This window comes from Amblyraja radiata, chromosome 25 (genome assembly GCF_010909765.2).
Source record: "Amblyraja radiata isolate CabotCenter1 chromosome 25, sAmbRad1.1.pri, whole genome shotgun sequence".
Taxonomy (NCBI): Eukaryota; Metazoa; Chordata; class Chondrichthyes; order Rajiformes; family Rajidae; genus Amblyraja; species Amblyraja radiata.
The window spans coordinates 23400790-23419104 of record NC_045980.1 but is presented as its reverse complement, the minus strand read 5'-3'; the positions used below and the strand labels follow the sequence as shown (position 1 = coordinate 23419104).

Below are 18315 nucleotides of genomic sequence, written 5' to 3'. Positions count from 1 at the left end.
TTTTAACATAAACATCCACCACAGTGACACCTCCACATTCCTCACTGTAATGGAAGGCGAAAAAAAAGTTCAATCTCTTCCCTTGTTTGCTCTCCCGCGATCAAGGGGCCTCGAGCCCTCCGTTGACGGGATGGTCTTGACTCCCGTAGTCGGCAGTGGGCCCTCCACATCGGGGCGATCAGCTCCTGCATCGGGGGATGTCAGCTCCCCCGCGCCGGCGATCGGGGCTGGTCGAACCTCTGCGTCGTTGGAGCTCCCGACTAGCCTCTCCCGAGACTGCGAGCTCCTGATGTAAAGTCCCCAGGCCGCGGTTAGAGCAATCCCAGGCAAGGAATTGGCCCCCTTGTTATGTCTACGCCCCACGGTGGGGCCCAAAGTCAGTCCGAGGAGGCCTCCAGCTCCATCGATGGTGGGTCACAGAGCAACCGGAGAATGCGATCCCATCTCCGGCAAGGTAAGAAACTGAAAAAAAGTTTCCCCCTCCCCCCCATATAAAACAAACCGGAGAACATTTACACAGACTTTTAAAGTGCACTAAAAATAAAAAAGACAAAAAGACACGTCGTGGGGTGACACCTGTATGGTTGTGAGCAGTGACCCAAAGACTTGTACCTTTTCTGGTCGCCGTTGGATTTTCAACATTTTGAACATTTTCGCCTAAGTGGAACAGGCCCTTAAGGCCTTTTTCTTTTGAGCAGTCCTGTTGGTCTTTACTGGTCATGTGATATTTTAATACTTGGTACCATTTTGTAGCAGTTTCATTGTTCAGAATCATAAATAAAACAAATTGCTAATTTACTCATGAGGAAAATGGCAAGCAATAAACTAGCATTTCATGTATTGTTGCACATTTCCGCTACACATTCCCGCTATAAAAGGTAAATCCCATTTGTATTGAATTTAAAAAGTAGCTCCTGAAGCCCTTCTGTCTTTTATCAAGGTCATGGTTGATCTTCCAGCTCAGGCACTTCTTTCCGCCTTGATTAGTACGGGTGTCAGGGGTTATGAGGAGAAGGCAGGAGAATGGGGTTAAGAGGGAAAGATTGATCAGCCATGATTGAATGATGAAGTTGACTTGATTCACATTAATACTTTATCTCAAATTCCATGTACCTTGTTGACCAAACATCTGTTGGGTTGGCCTTCTGAAATTCCAAATATACCATAAGCACAGGCTTGTGAAACCTTCCTTTTAAAAAAATTGTCTGCAGTGTTACAACCATAATTGGAAGTCAGAAGTGCTTGATGGCTTATAAAGCTCTTTTGGGATTTGCTGAATTTGTAAAAGTTCTTCCATAAATAGAAATCTTGTTTCATATTTAAGTTTCTCTTAACATGAAAGGAGGCCATGTGAGCCATTGAGCCATAGAACCGTGGAGTTGTACAGCACAGAAAAATGGCCTTCATTCCACCACGTCAATGCCGACGGTTTTGCCCAGCTATATTAATCACGTTTGCCTGCATTGGATCCATATCCTTTTAAGCTTTACTATTTAATTATATTTAAAAATACAAAAATCCTATTACTAAACTAATTTTGGACCCAGTTGACCTTGAATCCCTATGTAATAACAAGGAACTGCAGATGCTTGTTTATACCTAAGATAGACACAAAATGCTGGAGTAACTCAGTGGTCAGGCAGCATCGTTGGAGAATATGGTGATGTTTCGGGTCGGTACCTTTCTTCATGTTCTTCAGGGATGCTGCAGACAGCGGAGTTACTCCAGCATTTTGTCTGCCTTGAATCCCATGTGTCTTAACCTTCTGGACAAACCAACCATACAGTCAAATACCTTCATCATTCTTTTCACTTACCTCCATAAAAAAACTCACTCAAATCACACAGGATTACCCACACACAGAGATGCTGAATATCCGAGCCATGACTTTTTAAAAGTACATAAATCCTATAATTTAGAATTTTCTCCAATAATTTCCTTACCAGTGACACAAGGCTCACCAGCCTTTACTTACCTGATGATTCTTGCTGCCTTTCTTAAACAAAGGAACAACATTAGATATTGCCAGCCCTCAGAGCTGCCCCATCTACCCCATTTTATTGTCATATGTCCCAGATAGAACAATGAAATTCTTACATCCCATTCTGCATTGTTTCTCCTTTCCTGTACAGTTTCTGCATTTGTTTTCTTCTTTTAAATTTCCCTTCCGTCTTAATGTTAGTTGTCAGCTTATGGTGGCACCAAATGACAGACTCCAAGTCAATAATTTCCGCTTCTCGTATTGCAGATTTCTCTTGTCAGCTTGGGCTCTGGGGATAGTTGGCCAGATTAGTCCGATACCATTGCCGCTGGTACCTTGAAATTGAGGATGATATCCAGATCTTCCAGTGTCTAAGGAGCCTGATTCTTCGGTACACATTCTGCACACATTCTTCGATAGTGAAGGCTCGATGCTGCTTGGCGAAGACACCTTTTCTAGCCCCTACCCAATTTGGGAGAGTAAAGACTATCCTGAAGAGGCCGGTAAGTTACTATTGCAGCTTCGAAAGAAAATTCATTAAGATCATGCAATATCTTTTACCTCAGGGATAGGTTGGTAAGTTGCTATTGCAGCTTCAAAGGAACATACATTAAGATCATGACACATCTTTTACCTGAGGGATAGGTTATACAGGCATTTGGATGGGCAAGGGCTGATTAGGGATAGTCAGCATAGTTTTGTGCGTGGGAGGTCGTGTCTCACAAATCTGATTGATTTTTTTCAAAACGTGACCAAAAAGGTGGATGAGAGCAGAGCTGTAGATGTTGTGTACATGGACTTCAGTAAGGCTTTCAACAAGGTTCCGCATGGTATGCTGCTCTGGAAGGTTGGATAGAATGGGATTCAAAGAGAGATACCTGAATGGATAGCAAATTGGCTCCATGGAAGGAAGCAGAGGGTGATGGTGGAAGGTTGCTTCTCAGACTGGAGGCCTGTGACTAGTGGTGTGCTCCAGGGTTTGATGCTGGGCCAGTTACTGTTTGTCATCTATATCAATGATTTGGATGAGAACATACAGGGCAAGATTAGCAAGTTTGCTGTTGATACAAAAGTGAGTGGTTTTGCAGATAGTGAACATGGTTGTGAAAAATTGCCGCTGGATCGATTGCCCAGGTGGGCGGAGGAATGGTTGATGGAATTTAATACAGAGAAGTGTGAGGTGTTGCATTTTGAGACGTTGAACAAGGGTAGGACCTATACAGTAAATGGTAGGCCTTTTGGTAATGTTGTAGAGCAGAGCTTTCTGGGAGTACAGGTGCATGTTTCCTTGAAGGTCGAGTCACATGTAGATAAGGTGGTCAAAAAGGCTTTTGGCACTTTGGCCTACATCAGTCAGAGTATTGAGTATAGAAGTCGGGAGGACATGTTGCAGTTGTACGAGACGTTGGTGAGACCGCATTTAGAATATTGTGTTCAGTCATGGGCACCATGTTATAGGAAAGATATTGTCAAGCTTGAAAGGGTTCAGAAAAGATTTATAAGGATGTTGCCAGGACTAGAGCGTGTGAGCTATAGGGAGAGGTTGAGTAGGCTGGGTGTCTATTCCATGGAGCGCAGGAAGATGAGGGGGGATCTTATAGAGGTGAACAAAATCATGAGAGGAATAGCTCGGGTAGATGCACAGAGTCTCTTGCCCAGAGTAGAGGAATCGAGAACCAGTTGAAGGGGAAAATATTTAATAGGAATCTGAGGGGTAATTTTTTCACTCAAAAGATGGTGGGTATATGGAGCAAGCTGCCAGAGGAGGTAGTTGAGGCTGGGACTAACCCATCGTTTAAGAAACAGTTAGATAGGTACATGGATAGGACAGGTTTGGAGGGATATGGACCAAGCACAGGCAAGTGGGACCAGTGTAGCTGGGACATTGTTGGCCGGTGTGCAAGTTGGGCTGAAGAACTTGTTTCCACACTGTATCACTCTCTGTATCACTGTAGCACGACTTTCCTATATAATCCCGTGCAAAATTTTCCGCCTGTTTTATATGTTTGTTGAGCCTCCTTCTTCCATTTAATTTACTTTTCCACCACTGTTTATGACTAAACGTGGCAGGATTGCACAGCTTTCATTTGATCCCTTTATTGTGGGATGGCTAACCTCTATTAGCACTCATTTTAACCTTTGTCGGAGATTCACTAGATTGCCACCTAGGTTACCAACCTGTACTTCATAGGAATGTGGGAGGAAACCGGAGCATCCGGGGAAAACCCACGCGGTCACGGGGAGAACATACAAACTCTGTACAGACAGCAACCGTTGTCACCCTACAAGTTGTTTGGAAATTCCCTCGCCTCAATCTCCTTGAAAAGATCTTACTCCTGGATATTTTAAACTCAGCTGGTGGGAAGGTCATGGCATCCATTTAGGTGACATTTGTTAAGATATGTTTAATTATGAGCCACCCTATTCGGTTTGTGGAAATGCTGCTGCATATTCTTGAAGGAATGCAGGGAATAAAAGGATTGCCATCTTAAGCTTGATTCTTCTCACTCCTGGTATATTCTTCATATACCTTGTTCTCACTCGCCGCTGTTTCTGTCTCTAACTGGCATTGTCATGATTTCTTTGTCAATGTAGCTGGCATTGCACTGTGGAGAGGAATGGTTGCCAGTCTGTAGCTTGGGCCATTTGGCAAGATAACATATATTTCATTTGCCTCATCAATGTTTTAGTTTAACTCAGCGGGTAAGGCGGCATCAGCAGAATTGAGGCAGTGTTGATGCTGCCCGACCCGCTGAGTTATTCCAGCACTATGTGTCTAGCTTCGGTATAAACCAGTATCTGCAGTTACTTCCTACACGTATGCATCTTTGGAATGTGGGAGGAAACCAGAGCACCCGCAAAAAACACAGGGAGACCATACAAACTCCATACAGGCAGGACCCGCGGTCAGGATCGAACCCGGGTCTTTGGCGCTGTAAGGCAGCAACTCTACCACCGAGCTACTGTGCCGCCCCAAATAATCAAATTCCTAGATTTTTTTAAATTATTTGTTCATAAGAAGAGGATTCGCAACCCTAATTGACCCAGACCAGGACAGGTCAGTTAGAAGTTAACTATTATGGCGGGTCTGAAGCCACATTCTTGCCAAACTGGGTTAAGATGGCAGCTTTTCTTTGCTTAAATAAAATGGCTTTTACAAACTGTCCAGTCTATTCATTGTTGCCATTATTAATAAGAGTAATAACTTTATCATCAAATTATATGAATTCCTATTTCCCGGCTGTCAATATGGGATCATGGTTTTCTGTCTCCAATTTGGATAGTAATCTGCTAATTTAACCAATGTGCTAGCACACCCTGACATTTTACTGTTGCCTTCCTTCCTGTGATCTGCAGAGTGAAGCTGATTTACTGAGATTACTCGTGAATCCTGGAATACCTGGCCTTTTGCCCTGAGTAAATCTGAGTGCAGCATCCCAGGACCTCAGCAAATGTGTTTGTGTACGACAGGTGATCGGTCATGTGTCACCGCAGCTGTATTGTTTCAGGCAGAAGCAACTAGATAAGCAATCCCGCTGAGTTTCCCCAGCATTTTTGTGTACTACATAAGTGTAGTTTGACAGGAGTCATGATCTAATTCGTAGTAACAAGGCCGGTATGGATGGAGTCATCTCTTGTTTCAAGGTAGCACTGCTGAATCCTCAGTCATTCATTTAATTTGTTGCTGGGAGCAGAGGGAAGCAGGTCACGGCAGCTTTGATCCATTTCCTGTTATTACTATTATTGACCTTGTTATATCTAATTATCAAAACAATTGTTCTAATTATCAGAACAAATGTATCGATTTACATTTCTAATGATAATTTATGTTATTTAATTACTTAGACTGTTCCAACACTAAAGGATGTGCTAAAGGATGAAATCTTGAATATATTTATATGCAAAGATTGAATGCTTGCAATCTTGTTACTACAGTTCTGCTGGATTTGTCCAGCGTTGCCTCATCTCACTGAGAGTAGTATGGTCAACTGTTTGAGAATTGTACTCTCACAGGTGTCAGCCTGCTCAGAAAATGTGATAAATGAAGCCGATGGTTTGTTTTGTGGCTGTTCTTCTGCTGGTTGCTCTGATACTGCAGATCCAAAATGTGAATTTAAAGTGGTGATGGAGCTGATTAAGCTGAAGCTGCAATGTCGTGCTTGTGAAATAATCAGTTAAATAGCCACAGGGAAGAACCAGCCAAAATCACTGCCTTGTGTCATTAATGAATCCCAATGATGAGTCTGGGCAGGCAGTGTACAGGGAACAAAGTGTAAGCTGTACAAGAGCCAAAAATCGTTCTTGGATGAGTTATGATGTTTATTACCACATGCGTGGGTGTGTACCAGATGAACAAGGACAGAAGCTTCAATTTCATAAGCTTTTCTCAAGAAAATAAGATCCTTGCAGGCAGTCTAAAATATATGGAAATTATAATGACTTGGCCTTAAAAAGATCAACATTTTTACAGATAATAATTTAAGATTTTTTCCATTCATTTCCATTCTGCACCTATCCCTACCCTAAATTAACAGGAAAATTATAGCTTGGTCTAATTTACCTCTTAATATCTTACCCCATGCTATTTTTGGGATTACAGATACAGTCAGTGCAGCTGAAAACTGTCCTATAGCCCATCTTTACTTTTTTCCCCAGATACTTGCTTTTTGTTGTCCTTTTCCATCATCATTCTACTATTACAAACCTTCTATCTCCATTATAAACCTTCACAGCAGCCACCAGAAATCTACACAGTATTCTAAATATACTGCCCCAGTCATTTTTAAAGTAGCAGGACTGGTAGCATGGATCAAACATTGGCTTTGGGATTAAAAAGCTAATTTGTGGACTACATTTTTTCAAATGATCAGGAAGTTTACAGCAGAGTTCCCCACAAATCAGTGCACGGACCACAGCTGTCTTTAGTGTCTATTCATAAGTAAAAGTTGGAGATACTAAAAACATTGTGAATAACGTAGACTTGTAAGTGTAGCTAACATTGGAAAAGATAGACTTTGAGAGAACACAGACGTGAAACAAACAATTAATTAATTGCAGAATGAAGTAAGGTGTGACGCATGAGAAGAGGCTGACCTTTGCATCTTTAAGAGATGTAAGAAGGGAGTTGTGTGTGCTTGTGTAAAGTGACATGTAAACATGCTGCAGAATATTCAAAAGCAGGATATGTTTTTAATTGAATAAACAATAAGCCTTTGTTACCAGAATAATCAGGAAACTCAGACATATAAAGATTGATAACCATTATGCATAGATCTAAACGTGGCAGGCGGGTCGATATCTAGCAGGCAAAGATTTAATGAAGGAAAAGGCTCTAACCAGAGGGCACCAACTGAATGTGCTAGAGAGATCTAAAAGATCCTTTCGTGGAATGAACCGGAGAGCAAGGATTTATAGTAGCTGAAATGTCTAGTCAGAAGGCACAGGTTAAACCTGCAAGAAGGGTCACAGATTTATTGTGGCAGTATGGCCAGTTACAAAAGGGCATAGATTTTCAAAATTGTTTACCAATGTGGGTTGTGAGAGCGAGAAGAAAGACTAAAGGGGATGTGGACTAAAGGGGAGATTCGATGGAAAAATATTATAATATGAATAAATGTGAGGTCATTTATTTAGGCACAATAGAAAGACCATTTATTACATTACATTGAGTGGCTTTCATTCCAACCGAGGTTGAGCGGTGCCACCTGCATTTTACAGCTTTGCTCAAGGGTAAGCTGGGCGGATGAGCAGTCCCAGAAAGACCATATCCTATCATAAATTGTGAGAGGCTGTAAGATATTAATGTTCAGATCAACCTGGTTGTTGTAGTAAACAAATCACTGTAAATTAACATGTGGGTCACGCAAACAATTTCAGAATCAAACAATATGTTGGTCTTAATTTAGAGGATTTAAGAACAAGCATGGAGGTATCCGATTATGTAGAGCCCTGGAGTATTTGTACTGAGTGTTATGTACATGACTGATCTCCCTAAATACTGGAGGATGCACTTGGGATTGTGACTGTCCAACATCAATTCTCCATCTTGATTCCATGGCTAGTTTGTCTTGTGAGGAGAAATGAAGCAAGTCGGTTGTATTCTCTCTTTTGCCCAAATATGGGATTCACTGTCTACATGACAACATAGGGTTTAGTTTAGAGTATCTCTAAACTAAATAAGGTCTTTCTCATTATTGCAAGGCACTCAGACATACTTTCCATTGCCCCTCTGTTCTTTCTCTGAACTATTTATGTTTATTTCCTTCATGCATCGACCTGTTTCCCTAAGGCCCGCCTTCCTCATTAAATTAAAACAAGCCCAGAATAAATGTATGCAGCAGACTCGTAAACTAACAATGACGCATTTGTATGATTGAATGCACAGCTCAATGTGGAAAGTGAACATTTGAAGGAATACAATATTTAAAGTTAGCTAATCAGTCATTCCATTTGAGTTTTGATTGAGATCCTGAAGGAGAAGCTTCTTATCCATCATAAATAAAATTAGCATATAATGTTTACAGTGATTCTATCAGGTACAGGAGTAGACATCATTGCTGCTGATCTGCGCGGGTAAGGGAATGGCGGCTGGGGAGGAGTGGAGGGAGGGGATATTGCCGAAAGGATGCAGAAGGGAAAATATGATGAGAGTGAAGACTTGTGGCTCTTGAAGGTGCTGGGAACTGAGAGCATTTGTAAACAGCGCAAGAATGATAAAATGGTTCCATGCTCTGTGACTTCAACACCAGAGAAGGAAAGTAGAACTTGATTTAATGTCTCGTGCAAAGAGCAGGACTTGGTGCAAAGCTCCCTCAACACTGAGCTAAAAAACATGGAACATCAAATAGTGGAACGTGGGAACAGACCCTTCGACCCATGACGTTTGTGCTGACCATGATACCATATTAAACTAACCCCATTTGCCTGCATACGGTTAATATCTCCCCATTACATGTGCCTGTCTAAGTGCTTCTTAATAAGTTGCTATCATGTCTGCTTCCACCATTGCCCCTGGCAGTGCGTTTATGTTGCGTACTGACATGTAAGCATGGACCTCTCCACTCTTGCTACAAGTCATACAGAACATCTTGCTGGGATTCACGTAGCTCCACCAGCCAGCCTGAGCATGAGGTAGCGTGCATTGTTTATGTTAAAACGTGAGCGTGGAATTACCGTGTTCATTAGTAGCCTTGCGTTGCTGATTCAGACCTTGCATCACAATTGTTGTTCAAACATGCCCCTTGGCAGAGCTTAAGCGCGCTCCAGGCACAGCACTTTGTATATTTTCAGAGCTTGGCATGATGCTGGGCAGCATGCTGTTAAAATATTTCAACATTTTAGCTTTTAGTGCCTGTGTGTCAGATTTTAATTTCCACAAGCAAGATTTGCCGCAAAGCAAGCACTCGTTTTACCATGTGGGGTTTGGTGTACAGAATCTGCATGAGAAAAAAACAGACTATGAAAAACACATCATTATCAGGCACTCACTGCCTTCATTGCACTAGAATGTTCTACCTGCTGCATCTAAATTATCGTCGTTGCTATCACCAGTTTATGACCATTCAGCATCAAGTATTTTCGGAGGGTAATTTACCTCTCAGCTGGACTCAATGTGAAAGTGAACAGATATTGTTGCACCTTCCAGGTCCTTCCATGTGGCAAGGAGTTTGTGTAAAGAGGGATCCCTATTTTGTTATTAACGGCAGGCTGATTTATGGAGTGAGCAGCATTTTCAATTTTAAACCATTCTTTCTTTTCACATGAATAAAATACAAATGTCCTGCCATGTCAATTTTCTGAAATTTGCCATGTAGATTGAGAGGTTTTAATCATTCTGGGAGGGAGAAAGCCTCGAGTGCCTCTGAGCTGGTTCTATTGAATGGTTGCCATGGTGCCCTTGTCATCCTTCGCTAGAGGTGTACTGTAGACATAACAGATTTACAGGTAGCCTTCAGATCCTGTGTCGTAGGAAGAGAGACCAGAAGACTAGAAAGTCATGCTGAAGGAAAGAGGTGGGCTATACATCAGGCAAGGTAAACAGGATTCTACAGGCAGCCTGCAGAAAGCCAGCTCTGGAACACTGCAGTCATGTCCATGAGTTTTACTGGATGTGGATGATGATGAGCAAGCTGTTTGTTTTGGATGGCAATAGTATGTGGCAAAATGTCGGGTATGTACCGCAGTGATCTTTCAGGACCCAGTTTGTTGCTGTATCCTAATGTCGTATTATGTGTATTTGTTCATTGACCAGGTAACTTGTTGGTAAATGTAATGATGAATGTTCTTGTGTTCAGGCTCCTCCACCTCCACTCCCTCTTTAATGCTTGTTGTCCTCCCCACAAGACTACCCTTGGTCAGTCACAAGCTAAGAGAAGCAGCAGCAAGCGAATATTGGTATATTAGTCAAGAGTGTTTTATTGTCATATATCCCAGATAGAACAGTGAAATTCTTACTTACTGCAGCCCCACAGAATATGTAAACATAATACACTGCTGGTACATGAAGTTGGCAGATACATGAAATCTGCAAGGTATGTCTAGGCCACTAACACTATTAGTGTTAAGCAAAAACTTAACAACACAGAACAAGGCCATCTGGCCCATTGTCTATGTGGCTGCAAAGGCTAAATCTACCTTTTACCACTGGGTTGGTAGCGCAGCAGCTCACAATTCTTGTTACCACATATCCAAACACGAGAGGATCTGCCTAGCACCCTTGTAAGTAGTGAGTTCCAGACCCCGACCGATATTTGGATGAAAATGATTCTCCACGTGCCTTTTCTAATTTGTTAATCAATAAACCCATGCCCCTGGTTTTTGGCTGGAGGTGCTAGGTGGGGAAGAGATGACGTTCTTACTAATTACTCTATTTAGATTCTTTGTGATTTTATATTCAATTCGTTTTTCTTCAATCTCCCTTGGCTTACCTTATCCAATCTTTTCTCATGGTAACATTTTTTTCTGTCAATGCCTTTGTAGGTTTCCTCTGTACAGTGTAACCACATCTTCCCTGTCACTGAGTGACCAGAATCATACACTATCTAATAAGTTCTAGGAATAACCTCATTGCCCTTGTATTTTATACCTTGGCTAATTGAGGCCATCTTGTGCGTCTGTTTAGCCACATCATTGATCTGGCCTATTACCTATTAAGGATGAAGCTCCATCTGTTCTTCTACGCCACTCATTGTAAAGGCCCAATATATGTACTGCGGGCATTTGCGAGACGAGCGGTATGGATTTATCGACTGTGCTATTCGGGAAGTTGGCTGCATTTCAGATTTGTGAACTGTTCAAGTTCTGAACACAGGAGCAGAACCCTGCCATAACCTGGGAATGAGCTGAATCCTCCTGGAGGCCATAGGTTTAAAGCAGGAGGGGAAATATAGAAAAGAGATTTGAAGGATAGACTTTCCACACTGTGTGAGAAGAATATCTGGAACAAATTGCCAGAGGGGATGGTGGAGGCAGACATAACTACAATGCTTAAAAGGCGATTTGATAGTACTTGTATAGGACTGGCCTAAAGGGATACGTGCCTAATGCAGGCAAATGAGATAATCATGGTCAGCTTGGACAAGGTAGGTATGTTTTGCAAAGCCTACTTGAAGCGTCGCTGAAAATCTGTCGCTGCGGGTGTGCGCGATTTTGGCGCCGTTTAGAGGGGGGCGGGTTTAAAACGCGATTTTCTCTAGGCTGTTCAAATCGAAGATGTTCAGCCTAGTTAATTATTAACGAAAAATCGCTGGAAGGCCCCGTCGCAAAAGCTATTATTAGTTTTAAAGGCCTAGTATAATAGTTATAGTAGTTTAAAAATCAATCTCTAAACCCGCGACCACCAGCAGCTGTCAGGGTCGCATAGAGCAAATAATAGAAGGTAGGCTGCTTATTTTTACATTAAAAAGGGCTTCTTAAGATCCCTTTATACAAAGTTTAATATTGCGAGTAGCTAATTTTGGGCCCATTATATCCCACAGTATTTTTCTGGGCATTTGAGGGCACAAATCTAGCGCAATGTGAACGTTCTAAACCAGCGCGTTCACAGGATCCCACTAGAAAGCTGATTTAAAATGGACTTTAATTTACAGCAATTGAACACTAAATTCCTTCCATTTGGCCTATAAATTAATGTAAATGAGATTTAAAAATCATGTTTTATTGTGAATTACTTATGAATATTATTTGGACACTTAGGCTATTTAAAAATGTTAATCATTTATTAAGAAATGGATAGATGTTTAGATCTAGTAATTGAAGTTTGAAATTAGCTACACTTGGGTAACTAACTAATTATATGCTTTAATTTCAGGTCATCCAAGTAAGATTATTTTATATTTGTTTCAGAATGGTTCAATCTACGATAACTGAAAATTACATTCAGTTCTCTTAATTTTTAAGAAAGTTATGGGCTTTTGACTGCACACGATCACAGCTTTTTTGTTATGTCCATAGAAAATCAATAGGGAACAAGATGCTAATTTCCGAGTATGAAAATGGCCATAACTTTTTAAATACTTGAGATATGAAAGTGAATTAGGTGTCAAATTAAACTTCTTTTTGTGCTTTATCTGATGGGATAAATTACAGACTTGATTTTTTAAATCTCAAAATTTTGTAACATTGCTAGACAAGGTGGATCAAAAAGGCCCAATACCATGCCTTATGTTTCTATGACTCAATGTATTATATTTACTGTGACTTGCAACCCCATCTATCCTGTGCATCTACACCCTCCGTGATTCTCATTGTGCTGTGTATATAACTGCAGCATTGAAAAGTCGGAAAGCACTGGTTGTGCATTCATTCTGTGTTGGCTGAAGCCACGGCTGGGGTTGTGAGAAAGCCCACGGCAAATAGTATGATAAATGCCATAGCAAGATGCTACATAAACATGATAGCAGAAGGATGCAAGGTCTGCATATATATGACATATTTCATCTCTTTATACAGCCAGCACAGCCACCATTTTGTGTCTGAGAATCATATATCTTCGAACCATAGGAGTGGGTTTTTTCAGCCAAGCTCATAGTGCAGCCTCTCTATACTAATCCAATTTCCTACGAAGGCTACAAATTTCCTATCCAAGCACCTGCCCAAAAGCCTTTAAACGTTGTAATTGTACCAACCTCAATTACCTCCTCCAGGAGCACATTCAAGATATTTACCACCGTCTGTGGGGGAAAAAAATGTAGATCTTTTTTAAATTTCACCCCTCACCTTAAAAAATGCCCTCTAGTTTTAGACTCCCATGCACCTCATAATTTTATAAATCTCTACAAGGTTACCTCTCCGCCTCCTACATTCCAGGGAAAATAAACCCAACCTATCCATTCCAGTCCAAGCAACATCCTGGTGAATCTCTTCTATATTCTCTCCCTCGTTACCACACCCTTCATGCCTCGTGGTGACTGGAACTGTATACAAATGCAGTATTATCAATGCTTTCCACAACTGCAACATGAAGTCCCAATGTTTATGTTCAATTCCATGGCTATATCCATATCAAATTCCTTTTTCACTCTACTATACATCTGCGCATTGTCATTTTCATCAAACTATTTACCTGCCCCCCCCCCCAAGGTATTTCTGTACATCAACACTCTTTGGTCCTCAACATTTATATCCACTGTCAAAAATTGATTTCACAAAATGCATTACCTCACACTTGTCTGGATTCAATCCTATCTGTCACCGTTCTGCCCAACTTTCCAACTAATTATGTCCCCTTAGATAACTTCTTCATGATCTACAACTCAGCCAATTTTCGTAGTGTTTGCAGACCTAATCAGACCAACTTTGTTCATCCATCATTAATATGTTACAAATACGAAGCAATGGAGCATAATTTGTTGCAGTATATCACTTCTTCCAGTCTTCCAGTGAAAAAATAACCCATCCATCACTCCTCTTCCTCTTATCACTATCCCAGTTATGGGACCTGCTTACCAGCATGCCTCAGATCCAATGCTTATATCATTCATTCTGTTGCTCTTTTACCCTATCTCAGATAGTCCCTTTATTCTCTCTACCCTTCCCTTTGGGTGACATTCGAAATTTGTTTTGAATGAACCTCAGTTTATATTTTTTTTAATGTCTCGAAATGTTAACTCTGTTTCTCCCTGATCTGATAAATATGTCACCTTATTCCCCCCCCCAAAAAAAAACTTGGTGTGGGTATAATTTGAATATTGCAACAAAATGTCTAGAGTTAATTTTCATTCACCTCTCTTGCAGACAGGAGAGACGCCAACCACGCCAAAATACTCCAAGGACTGTAAGGAAACCTTTTTCCCTGCCACATCCAGCACCATCTCCCAGTCTGTTTCCATTTTGACGACGCCCAGTGCAGCGCTGCTTGAGAGCACCCGGCCAACTGATTTGCAATCTAAAATGCGGTTAAGCCACATGGTCCAGGGAGACCCACGAGGTGCCGATGTCACACCACTGCCGACCGTGCGGGATTCCGAACCCCAAACTGCTGCTCCATCAGAGACGCACTCCAGCACAGCGTATCTCACTCAAGGTAAACTCGACTGCAGATTGGATTTGTATAGTGTCTATAATATAGAAAAGCTCACCCATGTGTTTCACGGAAAAAAATATCCACAGCCATAAGTTATGGTGCCTTTGCGAAGGGTTGCATTAGATGAAAACATAAAAGATTTGGGAAGGTTACTTCAGAAACTCAGGAACCAAAGGAAACCCAGAGGAATAACCTCATAAAGTCCGTTATCGTTCAAAACCTTACCCAACAATGTACCTGGCCAAATGTGTTTTAAAGGTCATAATTGTACCTGCCTTTTCCACTTCTTCTGGCAGTTTGTTCCATGCATCCATTACCTTAGGGGTGATGTTCCTCAGGTCATTTTTAAATGTGGTTTCAGAGGTTCAATGGTGCTTCTATTGTTACATGTGCGAAGTGCAAATGCACAGTGAAAATCTTTTCTTACAAACAGTTCAGTTGAGTGTTGCCATATCTAAGCATAACCCCAAGTAGCAAGTTGTACAGAAACTGATCCCATGCGAGAGGCGCCATGGTTTGGCACCAAATGGAATTAAATAACTTGCGGAATTTTTATGTGTTTTATGGCTGGAGGGGATTATGGATAGAAAATAAACTGATATTTAAATCGCAGCTGTAGGGTAAATGGAAATTAATATTGAGCTGCAACATATCAGTGCAATGGGCAAACAGGTTTGGTGAAATGGGATCTGGAGAAAGTATGCATAGAGTTGGTAACAGTACACCATAGCAGTGAGATGGTTGCAAAGAGTATGCTGTTATAACCCACTTCATACAGGAAGAGAGCAGAGATTTTTCTCCAAATTTCATTCCCTTCAGGCAGAGATTTGTGTAGGTTTATGAGTCCAGATATTGCCAGAACTGCCAGTGCTTTACCATTAATGAGGTATGGTGCCCTCCATAATGTTTGAGCCAAAGACCCATCATTTATTTATTTGCTTCTGTACTCCACACTTTGAGATTTGTAATTGGAAAAAAATCACATGTGGTTAAAGTGCACGTTGTCAGATTTTATTAAAGGGTATTTTTATTTCATTTTGGTTTCACCATGTAGAAGACACCCAGAGACATCTGCGATTCATGGACATCACCAGAGAAGACACCCAGCAACTGGTGATGTCCATGAATCGCAGACTTCAAGCAGTCATTGCATGCAATGGATATGCAATAAAATACTAAACATGACTCTTCATTTACATGACATTGCCGTGTCCCAAACATAATGGTGCCCTGAAATGGGGGAACTATGTATAAACACTGCTGCAATTTCTACATGGTGAAACCAAAATTTTAACCACATGTAATTTATTTCTATTACAAATCTCAAATTGTGGAGAACAGAGGCAAATAAATACATGATGGGTCTTTGTCCCAAACATTATGGAGGGCACTGTATCTGGGTGAGCCTACTGTTTAATAAACAAAACTGCAGAGTTCGAACAATATATTTTTTAGGCTCAATTTGCTCTTTTGTTGAGCATTAGCTCACTAATCCTTAAAATATACGGCCCTCAGTCCTCTAATTTCTTAGTTAGTCTACACGCTAAATATTCTTAACTGAAATCATTCTGTTAAACCAACTTTTCATTATTGATCTACATCTTAAATTTTTGAATGTGAGAATCGTTAACTTTTAACAATTTCCCATGATAACTATGAAAACCTGTTTCTTTATCTCAAAGCCATCTCTTTACGAATGGGATCAAACCCATCATTTTCCTACATTATTTTAACTACCAAGGCCTTACATGTGAATTTAAGACATGTTGCAATTGGTGGCAGAGTGATCCTATTCTAAAATTGAGTCTTGAGTTTGTATTTAGTATTTGATTTAATTTGAGGTTACTGTTTCTTTCAAGATTCAAGAGTTTATTGTCCCGTATTCCATGTGTCAAGTAGCAATTAATTAAGTGGTCAGCAACAACGGGCTGCTTGACAAGGTGTGAGTACTGACAGAGGGAATGAGTCAGTACTTGGGGAATAAGGGCTGGCACAAAGCTGCACATAACAAAACACATTTTATGTTTGCACAGTACAGTTTGCACCAAGAGTAAAGTTTGGTAGTTTGGTGAATGAGGAAAGAAGGATTACAAAATACACTGATTTGCTCAAAAACAAATGTCATTTTAACTGACCCCTTTATTATAATGGATTTTGGTTATAGTCGAACAGGCCTGCCAAATGACAATGGACATCGTATGGCGCCCCCTGGTGGTATCTCTATGGTCCATTATAACCAGGGCTTACTGTATTTAGATTCCAGCCTTGATCACCCTGCAACGTCTTTTGTGTGTGAATATGAATCAGACAACAATGGTTGCCTGATGATATCCATTTATTTCTATTTGAACCATGTACATTTAGTTGGAAGAGCCTGTAGTATTGCCTCATTGTGATTATCATAAGCCACCTACACAAGACTGGAATTTAAACCTGAAATGCTTAATGACAGTGGAAGACGTATCACAGAATTTTGCCAGCCATGTTCAAGTTCAGTGCGCTCCACTCTGGGAGTCAGAAGGTTGAGTGCCCCACAACAAGAACACGAGCTGGGAATCTGGGCTTCCCCTCTGACATCGTACCCTCTGAGACCTCGTCATTCAGATAAAACAGTAAACTAAAGTCTCAAACAGGTCCCAGAGCAATACTTCAGAAAAGAGCTGGGAACTCTCCTGGCACATTAGTTAATATTTATTTCTCAAACAACATCACTGATATTATCTCTTTATTACACTATTATTTGTGAAAATTGCACAATTTGGCTGCTGTATTTTCTGCATCATTTGCTTCAGTAAAGTAATTATTTGGCTGTAAAGAACTTCAGGATGTAAATACTAGTCTTTTCATTAAATATAGATTCATGGAGTTATATATCATGATAACTGGCCTTTTGACCCAGCTCGTCCATTCCGACTAAATTGTCTTATTACACTAATCCTATTTGCCTGCATTTGGCCCACAGCCCTGGCCTAGCCAGTCCCTCCTTATAACTCAAACCTTCAGTCCAGGAAACATTTCTGTGAAACTTTTCTGCACCCTCTCTGGTGTAATCAGATCCTTCCTATAGATAGGCGGCCACAACTGCACACAATACTCCATCTGCAGCCTAACCAACAATTTGTACAACTGTAACGTGACATCCCAACTCTTATACTCAATGTGGACACAAGGAACTGCAGATGCTGGTTTATAAAAAAGACATTTCAGATCGATAACTGGACTAAACGTTAACTATCCATCTCTCCAGTCTGAAGAAGGGTCTCGACCCGAAACATCACCCATTCCATCTCTCCGAGAAATGCTGCCTGCCCCGCTGAGTTACTCCAGCATTTTGTGTCTATTTTTCCTACACACAATGCCTCGGCTGATGAAGGCAATTATACCATATGCCTTCTTTATTGCTCTACTTGTGTTGCCACTTTCAGGGAACTCGGTACTTGTACCCCAAAATCTCTATGTTCGATTACCTTACACGTGGCCCTGCCAATCATTGTGTATGTCATGGCCTTATTTAACTTCCCAATATGAACTTGCTGGAGTTAAAGTCCATCAGCCATTCCTTCACCATTTCCCCAGTCATGTACCTTTCTTCATTGCCCAACGTAATATTGGTGCCGTCTATGCAATCTTGGAGCATTCTTAGTTTAAGAGATCACTATTGTGCTTTGCTGTCCTCTAAGACTGTTAAAATGTGTACTGTGCCTTCGCAAGACAATGCCGCACACCAGGTCGTCTACACTCTCTGCGTGCTGACCTTTTACACGTTCCTTTAAGGCATTCTGTGGTTGTGATGGAGGTGCGGGAGAATTCA

The 18315-nt window shown here is 41.1% G+C and overlaps 1 protein-coding gene across 3 annotated transcripts in view; it reads left to right on the top strand.

Annotated features, from left to right (window-relative positions):
* cabin1 (calcineurin binding protein 1) overlaps positions 1-18315 on the top strand; it is a 244075-nt gene that overhangs the window by 207562 nt on the left and 18198 nt on the right. For all 3 annotated transcript variants that reach the window (XM_033043465.1, XM_033043466.1, XM_033043464.1), the window contains exon 33: positions 14216-14504. In XM_033043465.1, coding sequence (XP_032899356.1) covers positions 14216-14504 — 289 coding nt within the window. The remainder of the gene's footprint in view (positions 1-14215; positions 14505-18315) is intronic.